General features: G+C 38.3%; 1 protein-coding gene across 1 annotated transcript in view; it reads left to right on the top strand.

The window, feature by feature from the left end:
* Positions 1–6,750: 6,750 nt before the first annotated feature.
* LOC110581047 (BCL-6 corepressor-like) overlaps positions 6,751–10,647 on the top strand; it is a 77,941-nt gene continuing 74,044 nt past the window's right edge. The window contains exon 1 of the mRNA XM_044912035.1: positions 6,751–6,780. Within this exon, the coding sequence (XP_044767970.1) occupies positions 6,751–6,780 (30 nt within the window). The remainder of the gene's footprint in view (positions 6,781–10,647) is intronic.

Genomic DNA, 10,647 nt, shown 5'->3' with positions numbered 1-10,647 from the left:
ATAAAGTACCATGTCATCTGCGAAAAGAGAGAATTTGACTTCTTCTTTGCCAGCTTGAATACCTTTTATTTCTTTTTGTTGTCTGATTGCTGTTGCTAGGTCTTCTAGTACTATGTTGAACATTAGTGGCAAGACTGGGCATCGTTGACGTTTTCCTGATCTAAAGGGAAAGGCTCTCAGCTTTTCCCCATTGATGATGATATTCGCTGTGGGTTTTTCATAGACGGATTTTATGAACTTGAGGAATGTTCCCTCTATCCCTATACTCTGAAGGGATTTAATCAGGAAAGGATGTTGTATTTTGTCAATTACTTTTTCTGCATTAATTGAGAGGACCATATGGTTCTTCTTTCTCCTCTTATTAATGTGTTCTATCACATTGATTGATTTTGGAGTGTTGAACCACCCTTGCATCCCGGGGCTAAACCCCACTTGATTGTGGTGGATGATCCTTTTAATGTATTGTTGGATCCTATTAGCTAGGATTTTGTAGAGGATTTTGGAATCCATATTCATCAGGGATATTGGTCTGAAATTTTCCTTTTTGATGGGTTCTTTGCCTGTTTTGGGGATTAAGGTAATGCTGGCTTCATAGAATGAGTTTGGAAGTTTTCCTTCTGTTTGTATTTTTTGAAACAGCTTCAGTAGAATAGGTATTATTTCTTCTTTGAATGTTTCATAGAATTCCCCAGGGAATCCATCAGGCCCTGGACTCTTGTTTTTTGGGAGGTTTTTGATCACTGCTTCAATATCATTACTGGTTATTGCCCTATTCAAGTTGTCAATTTTTTCCTGTTTCAGTCTTGGCAATTTATACATTTCCAGGAAGGCATCCTTTTCATCCAGATTGCTCAGTTTATTGGCGTATAGTTTATAACAATTTCTAATAATTGTTTCTATTTCCTCGGTGTTAGTCGTGATCTCTCCCCTTTCATTCATAGTTTTATTAATTTGGGTCCTTTCTCTTTTCTTTTGGATAAGTCTGGCCAGTGGTTTATCGATCTCTAATTCTTTCGAAGATCCAGCTTCTAGTTTCGTTGATCTGATCTACCGTGTTTCTGGTTTCTAATTCATTGATCTCTGCTCTAAAATTATTTTTCTTCTAATGTGTGTCTTAGGCAATGTTTGTTGCTTTTTCTCTAGTTCTTTAAGGTGTAGAGTTAGTTGGTGAATTTGGGATTTTTCTGTTTTTTAGTGTGGCTTGGACTGCTGTGTATATTTCCCCCTTTGGACTGCCTTTGCAGTATCCCATAGGTTTTGGACCGATGTCTTTTCGTTCTCATTGATTTCCATCTATTGTTTCTGTTCTTTCTGTTCTTTGATTTCCCGGTTGACCCAAACATTCTTGAGCAGAGTGGTCTTTAGCTTCCAAGTGTTTGAATTTCTGCCAAATTTTTCGTTGTGATTGAGTTCCAGTTTTAAAGCATTGTGGTCTGAAAATATGCAGGGAATAATCTCAGTCATTTGGTATCAGTTGAGACCTCATTTGTGACCCAGTATGTGGTCTATTCTGGAGAAATTTCCATGCACGCTCGAGAAGAATGAGTACTCTGTTGTTTTATGGTGTAGTGTTGTGTAAATATCTGTGAGGTCCATCTGGTGCAGTGTGTCAATCAAAGCTCTTGTTTCTTTTTTGATTTTCTGCTTAGATGATCTGTCTTTTGTTGAGAGTGGAGTATTGAGGTCTCCTACAATAACCATTGTTATCAATATCACTATTTTGGTTAACTGTTGGCTTATGTAGATGGCTGTTCCCATGCTGAGGGCATAGATATTTACAATTGTTAGATCTTCTTGCTGGATAGACCCTTTAAGAATGATATAGTGTCCTTCTGTGTCTCTAACTATGGACTTTAGTTTAAAATCTAATTTATCTGATATAAGAATTGCTAACCCAGCTTTCTTTTGGTGTCCGCTGGCACGGAAGATGAATCTCCATCCCTTCACTTTCAGTCTGGATGTATCTTTAGGTTCAAAATGAGACTCTTGTAGACAGCATATGGATGGGTCCTGTCTTTTTATCCAATCTGCAACCCTGTGCCATTTTATGGGAGCATTTAGGCCGTTCACATTGAGCGTGATTATTGAAAGATACGAATTAATTGTCATCATGTTGCCTGTGAAGTCATTGTTTTTTTTATCGTCCCTTTAAATTTCTGTTGTATATCACTCTTGGGGTCTTTCTCCTTTCATAGAATCCCCCTTAATATTTCTTGCAGGGCCGGCTTAGTGGTCACATATTCTTTCAGTTTCTGCTGGTCTTGGAAGCTCTGCATCTCTCCATCCATTCTACATGACCGCCTTGCTGGATAAAGTATTCTTGGCTGCATGTTCTTCTCGTTTAGTACCCTGAATATGTTTTGCCGGGCTTTTCTGTCTTACTAGGTCTCTGTGGAAAGGTCTGACATTTTTCTGATGTTCCTCCCTCTGTACGTAAGGAATGTCTTTCCCCTAACTGCCCTAAGATGGTTTCCTTGGTTCTAAGATTTGCGAGTTTTACTGTAACATGCTGGGGTGTTGGCCTGTTTTCCTTGATCTTGGGAGGGGTCCTCTCTGCCTCTAGGACACGAATGTTTGTTTCATTCCCCAAATTAGGGAAGTTCTCATCTACAATTTGCTCAAATATATGTTCTAGTCCTCTCTCTCTCTCCACTCCCTCCGGGACCAATTATTCTGGCATTGGAACGCTTCATGGTGTTACTTATTTCTCTGATTCTATTTTCATGGTTTCCATCCTGGGGGGCTGCCCTTAGTCCTTTCCCCGCTGCTGCCAGTCTGTGAGTGTTTGCCTGTCCACAGTGTGCGAAGCTGTCGCTCACTGGCGGTGTAACATCCCCACGGCCAGGCTCCCTTCTGCTGCCATTTATCCTCCGATATCTGCCTGTGGAATCACGGCTCCCCCCTTTGTACCTCGAAACCAACCATCTGAGATACTTTGTTTGTAGAGATCCAGATCTCTTACATCTCAGGCTGATTTCATGGGTGCTCAGAGTGGTCTGGTAGATATCCAACTCAAATCCGGGGACCAGTTGGACTAGGATCCTCAACTCCTCTGCCATCTTTTCTCCCTCCTCCCTGGCTCCATATAAATTTTAGGATTATTTGTCCCAGCTCTGTGAAAAATGTTGGCATTATTTTGATAGGGATTGCATTGAATGTGTAGACTATTTGGAGTACAGTAGACATTTTAACAATTTTTGTTCTCCCAACCCAAGAGCATGGAATTGTTTTCCATTTCTTTTTGTCTATCTTAGTATCTTTCATAAGCGTTTTCAGAGTAGAGATGTTTTACCTGTTTGGTTAGGTTTATTCCTAGGTATCTTCTGGTTTTTGGTGCAGTTGCAAATGGAACTGACTTCTTGATTTCTGTTTTGGATGCTTCATTATTAGTGTATAGAAATGCAACAGATTTCTATATGTTGATTTTCTATCCATGACTTTACTGAATTCCTGTATGAGTTCTATCAGTTTTTTGGTGCAGTCTTTTGGGTTTTCTATATAGAGTAGTATGTTATCTGCACATAGTGAAAGTTTGACTTCTTCCTTGTCAGTTGGGTTTTTTTTTTTGAGGGGGGGCGGGGGGCTGTTGTCTTCTGATTGCTGAGGCTAGGACTTCCAGCACTATGTTGAACAACAGTGGTGAAAGTGGATATTCCTGGCTCGTTCCTGAGCTTAGGGGAAAAGCTCTCCTATAGTTCCTATCCTTTCTTTTATTAACGTGGTGTATCATCTTCACTGATTTGTGAATATTGAACCACCTTGCAGTCCAGAAATAAATCCAACTTGATCATGGAGAATGATTCTTTTAATGCACTGTTGGATTTGGTTCACTAGTATTTTATTGAGGACTTTTGCATCTGTGTTTATCAGGGATATTGGCCTGTAGTTCTCTTTTTTGGTGGAGTCTTTTTCTGGTTTTGGATTCAGGGTAGCACTGGCTTCATAAAATGAATTTGAAAGTTTTCCTTCCATCTCTATTTTTTGGGGATAGTTTGAGAAGAATAGGTATTAGCTCTTCTTCAAATGTTTGGTAGACTTCACCTGTGAAGACAGCTACCCCTAAACTTTTGTTTTTTTGTTTTTTGGAGATTTTTGATTAGTGATTCAGTTTCTTTGTTGATTATTGACCTGCTCAGGTTTTCTATTTCTTCCTGTTTCAGTTTTGGTAATTTATATATTTCTAGGAATTGTCCATTTCTTCCAGATTGCCCAATTTGTTGGCATATAGTTTTTATTAATATTTTCTTAAAATTGTTTGTATATCCATGGTGTTCGCTGTTATTTGTCCACTATAATTTATGATTTTATTGATCTCTCTTTTTTTAAAGATTATTTATTTGAGAGAGCGAGAATGAGAGAGAGAGAGAGAGTACATGAGAGGAGGGAGGGTCAGAGGGAGAAGCAGGTTCCTCGCTGAGCAGGGAGCCCGATGCGGGACTCGATCCCGGGACTCCGGGATCATGACCTGAGCCGAAGGCAGTCGCTTAACCAACTGAGCCACCCAGGCGCCCCTCTTTTTTCTTTTTGATAAGTCTGGATAGAGGTTTATAAATTTTATTAATTTTTTCAAAGAACCAGCTTCTGATTTCATTGATTTTTTTTTTTTTTAGTTTCTATATCATATATTTGTGCTTTAATCTTTATTATTTCTTTTTTTTCCACTGGGCTTAGGCTTCATTTGCTCTTCTTTCTCCAGCTTCTTTAGGTGTAGGGTTAGGTTGTATCACTATATACTTCTCTCTCAGGACTGCCCTTTGCTGCATCCCAAAGGCTTGGACCATTGTGTTTTCATTTTCATTTGCTTCCATGAATCTTTTGATTTTTCCTTTGATTTCCTGGTTGATCCATTCATTCTTTAGTAGGATGCTCTTTAACCCCCACATATTTGAGGTCTTTCCAAGTTTTCTTATGGTTGACTTCAAGTTTCATAGCATTGTGGCCAGAAAATATGCATGGAATGATGTCAGTCTTTTCATATGTGAGGGTTGATTTGTGATCTATTCTGGAGAATGTCCCATGTGCACTTGAAAAGATTGTGTATTCTGCTGCTTTAGGGTGAAATGTTCTGTATATATTATGAAGTCAGTCTGTCCAGGGTGTCATTCAAAGCCCTGTTTCCTTGTTGATCTTCTGCTTAGATGGTCTGTCCATTGCTGTGAGTCGTGTGTTAAAGTCTCCTGCTACTATTCTATTATCATCAGTGAGTTCCTTTATGTTTGTTATTAATTGTTTTATATATTTGGGTGCTCCCATGTTAGGGACATAAATATTTACCATTGTTAGGTTTTCTTGTTGGATTGCCCCCTTTATTATGATATAGTGTTCTTCTTCATCTCTTGATACAGTCTTTGGTTTAAATTCTACTTTGTGTGATACAAGTATTATTACTCCAGCTTTCTTTTGCGGTCCATTTGCATGGTAAATATTTCTCCATCCCCCACTTTCAATCTACAGGTGTCTTTAGGTCCACCTATATGGGTCTTTTTTTGGGGGGGTCCATTCTGACACCCTGTGTCTTTTGATTGGAGTGTTTTCTCCATTTACATTCAAAGTAATTACTGATATTTAGTGTCATTTTTTTACTTGTTTTGTCATTGTTTCTGGAGATTTTCCCTGTTTCTTTCGTGTCTTTGCCACTTTTAGTCAGTCCTTTCCACTCAAAGAGTCCCCTTTAATATTTTTTGCAGGGCTGGTTTGGTGGACAAGAACACCTTTAGTTTTTGTTTGGGAAACTGTTTATCCCTCCTTCTGTGCTAAATAACAGCCTTGCTGTTAGAATATTCTTGGTTGCAAATTTTTTACATTTAGCACATTGAATATATCATGCTACTGTCTTCTGGCCTCCCAAATTTCTGTGAATAGATGTGTTGATAGCCTTATGGGTTGTCCCTTGTCAGCTAAGGACTTCTTTTGTTTTATTGCTTTTTGGATTTTTTCCTTATAACTATATTTTGCAAATGTAATTACAGTTGTCTTGGTGTTGGCCTGCTTTTGTTTATTTTGATGGAAGTTCTCTATGCCTCTTGGCTCTGGATATCTGTTTCCTTCTGCAGATTTGGGACGTTTTCAGCTGTGATTCCTAAAATAAATTTTCTGTCCATTTTTCTCTTCTTCTCTGGGGACTCCTATGATATGGATGTTATTACAATTGATGGAGTCACTGAGTCCCTTAAGTCTGTTCTCCTGTTCCACATCTTCTTCTCTCTTTTGTTCAGCTTCATTAATTCCTGTAACATTGTCATTTATATAATTTGTTCATTCGTCAGTCTCAGTTCAGTCTCAGTTATTGCATATTTTATTACTGTTTGGGTTTTTTATTAACACTTTTATCTCTGTGGGTAGGGACTCCCTTATGTATCCCATGCTTTTCTGAAGCCCAGTGAGTATCCTTATGATTGTTGCTTTATTTTTTAAATTATTTTTTAAATTTTATTTTAATATGTTATGTTAGTCACCATAGAATACATCATTAGCTTTTTTTAAAAAATCTTTTATTAAAAAGAAACAAAACAAAACACAGATGTGGTATAGAGGGAGAGGAGGCAGAGCACAGAGGATTTGCAGGGCAGTGAAAATACCCTGCAAGATACTATAATGGTAGATGCATATCATTAAATCATCTGTCCAAACCCATAGCATGTACACCACCAAGAGTGAGCCCGAATGTAATCTATGGACATAGGGTGACAATGATGTGTCCACGTAGGTTTGTCAGTTGTAACAAATGTACCAATCTGGTGTGGGATATCGATGGTGGGCAAGACTGTGCACAATCGAGAGGTATATGGGAGATCACTGAACCTTCCACTCGATTTTGCTGTGAACCTAAAACTGCTTTAAAAAATAAAGTCTTTTAAAAATTAAAAATTAAATTGATTTTCTAATTATTAAATTTGTCGACTTTTAAAAGGAATTTTAATCATCAAGCAGAGCACATGAGCTTAATAAGGCAGTCACCAGTAGGACTGATCTGGCTTTAAAATCCAACACCACCATTTAATAGCTGTGTGACCTTGGACAGGGTATATAATCTCTCTGGCTTTTTTTCACAGGTAATACAAGGATGATAATAATATCATCTCCTTGGATGGTTGTGAGGATTGAAAAAAATAATCCATTTAAAGATCTTAGCACAGGGGCTGCCTGACTGGCTCAGTCCCTATGGCATTCTTTTTTTTTTTATTATTGTATTAGGTTAATCAACATACATTGCATCATTAGTTTTTGATATAGTGTTCCATGATTCATTGTTTGCGTATAACACCAGTGCTTAACACCATGCCCTGTTTAATACCCATCACCAGGCTAACCCATCACCCCAACCCCTACCCTCTAGAACCCTCAGTTTGTTTCTCAGAGTCCGTAGTCTCCCTCCTATTTCCCCTTCATTCTTCCCTTCCTGCTATCTTCTCTTTTTTAAATTTTTTTAACATATAATGCATTTTTGTTTCAGAGGTACAGATCTGAGATTCAACAGTCTTGCACATTTCACAGCACTCACCATAGCACATACCTTACCCAATGTCTATCACCCAGCCACCCCATCCCTCCTACCCCCTACCACTCCAGCAACCCTCAGTTTGTTTCCTGAGATTAAGAATTCCTCATATCAGTGAGGTCATATGATACATGTCTCTGATTGACTTATTTTGCTCAGCATAATACCCTCCACTTCCATTCATGTCGTTGCAAATGTCAACATTTCATTCCTTTGATGGCTGCAAAATATTCCATTGTATATATACCACATCTTTATCCATTCATCTGTCGATGGACATCTTGGCTCTTCCCATAGTTTGGTTATTGTGGACATTGCTGCTATAAACATTGGGATGCATGTACCTCTTCAGATCACTACATTTATATCTTTGGAGTAAATACCAGTAGTACAATTGCTGGGTCATAAGGTAGCTCTATTTTCAACTTTTTGAGGAACCTCCGTACTGTTTTCTGGAGTGGCTGCACCAGATTGCATTCCCACCAACAGTGTAGGAAGGTTTCCCTTTCTACGTATCCCGCCAACATCTGTCGTTTCCTGACTTGTTAATTTTAGCCATTCTGACTGGTGTGAGGTGGTATCTCATTGAGGTTTTGATTTGGATTTCCCTGATGCCGAGTGATGTTGAGCACTTTTTCATGTGTCTGTTGGCCATTTGGATGTCTTCTTTGGAAAAATGTCTGTTCATGTCTTCTGCCCATTTCTTGATTGGATCATTTGTTCTTTGGGTATTGAGTTTAATAACTGCTTTATAGATTTTGGATACTAGCCCTTTATATGATACATCATTTGCAAATATGTTCTCCCATTCTGTCAGTTGTCTTTTGGTTTTGTTGACTGTTTCTCTTGCTGTGCAAATCTTTTTATCTTGATGAAGTCCCAATAGTTCATTTTTGCCCTTGCTTCCCTTGCCTTTGGCAGTGTTTCTAGGAAGAAGTTGCTACAGCTGAGGTTGAAGAGGTTGCTGCCTGTGTTTTCCTTTAGGATTTTGACGGACTCCTGTCTCACATTTAGGCCTTTCAACCATTTTGAGTCTATTTTTGTGTGTGGTGTAAGGAAATGGTCCAGTTTCATTCTTCTGCATGTGGCTGTCCAATGTTCCCAACACCATTTGTTGAAGAGACTGTCTTTTTCCCATTGGACATTCTTTCCTGCTTTGTCGAAGATGAGTTGACCATAGAGTTGAGGTTCCATTTCTGGGCTCTCTATTCTGTTCCATTGATCTATGTGTCTGTTTTTATGCCAGTACCATACTGTCTTGATGATTACAGCTTTCTAATAGAGCTTGAAGTCCGGAATTGGGATGTTGCCAGCTCTGCTTTTCTTTTTCAACATTCCTCTGGCTATTCGGGATCTTCTCTGGTTCCATACAACTTTTAGGATTATTTGTTCCACTTTTTTGAAAAAAGTGGATGGTATTTTGATAGGGATTCCATTAAATGTGTAGATTGCTCTAGGTAGCATTGACATCTTTACAATATTTCTTCTTTCAATCCATGAGCATGGAACGTTTTTCCGTTTCTTTGTATCTTCCTCAATTTCTTTCATGAGTATTTTATAGTTTTCTGCGTACAGATTCTTTGCCTCTTTGGTTAGATTTATTCCTAGGGATCTTATGGTTTTGGGTGCAATTGTAAATGGGATCGACTCCTTAATTTCCCTTTCTTCTGTCTTGTTGTTGGTGTATAGGAATGCCACTGATTTCCGTGCATTGATTTTATATCCTGCCACTTGACTGAATTCCTGTATGAGTTCTAGCAGTTTTGGGGTGGAGTCTTTTGGGTTTTCCACATAAAGTATCATATCATCTGCAAAGAGTGAGAGTTTGACTTCTTCTTTGCCGATTCGGATACCTTTTCTTTTTGTTTTCTGATTGCTGTGGCTAGGACTTCTAAAACTATATTGAATAGCAGTGGTGATAGTGGACATCCTGCCATGTTCCTGACTTTAGGGGGAAAGCTCTCAGCTTTTCCCATTAAGAATGATATTCTCTGTGGGTTTTTCATAGATGTCTTTTATGATATTGAGGTATGTACCCTCTATCCCTGTACTCTAAAGAGTTTTGATCAAGAAAGGTTGTTGTACTTTGTCAAATGCTTTTTCTGCATCTATTGAGAGGATCATATGGTTCTTGTTCTTTCTTTTATTAATGTATTGCATCACATAGATTGATTTGCAGATGTTGAACCAACCTTGCAGCCCAGGGATAAATCCCACTTGGTCGTGGTGAATAATCCTTTTAATGTACTTTTGGATCCTATTGGCTAGTATTTTGGTGAGAATTTTTGCATCCATGTTCATCAGGGATATTGGTCTGTAATTCTTCTTGTTGGGGTCTCTGTCTGGTTTTGAGATCAAGGTAATGGTGGCCTCATAAAACAAGTTGGAAGTTTTCCTTCCATTTCTATTTTTTGAAACAGTTTCAGAAGAATAGGTATTAATTCTTCTTCAAATGTTTGGTAGAATTCCCCAGGGAAGCCATCTGGCCCTGGGTTCTTGTTGGTGGGAGATTTTTGATGACTGCTTCAATTTCCTTAGTGAGTATAGGTCTGTTCAGGTTTTCCATTTCTTTGTGGTTCAGTTTTGGTAGTTTATAGGTCTCTAGGAATGCATCCATTTCTTCCAGATTATCTAATTTGCTGGCATATCATAATATGTTCTTATAATTGTTTGTTTTCTTTCGTGTTGGTCGTGATCTCTCCCCTTTCATTCATGATTTTATTTATTTGAGTCCTTTCTCTTTTCTTTTTTATAAGTCCAGCCAGGGGTTTATCAATCCTATTAATTCTTTCAAAGAAGCAGCTCCTACTTTTGTTGATCTGTTCTACTGTTCTTATGGTTTCTATTTCATTAATATCTGCTCTCATCTTTATTATTTCTCTTCTCCTGCTGGGTTTAGGCTTTATTTGCCGTTCTTTGTCCAGCTCCTTTACGTGTAGGTTTAGGTTGTGTATTTGCGACCCCTCTTGTTTCTTGAGAAAGGCTTGTATTGCTATATACTTTCCTCTTAGGAATGACTTTGCTGCATTCCAAAGATTTTGAACAGCTGTATTTTCATTTTCATTTGTTTTCATGAATTTTTAAAATTCTCTTTTAATTTCCTGGTTGACCCATTCATTCTTTAGGAGGATGCTCTTTGGCCTCCATGA

This window comes from Neomonachus schauinslandi, chromosome Y (genome assembly GCF_002201575.2).
Source record: "Neomonachus schauinslandi chromosome Y, ASM220157v2, whole genome shotgun sequence".
NCBI lineage: Eukaryota > Metazoa > Chordata > Mammalia > Carnivora > Phocidae > Neomonachus > Neomonachus schauinslandi.
The sequence above is the reverse complement of the archived record's forward strand: the minus strand, read 5'-3'. Positions and strand labels throughout refer to the sequence as shown.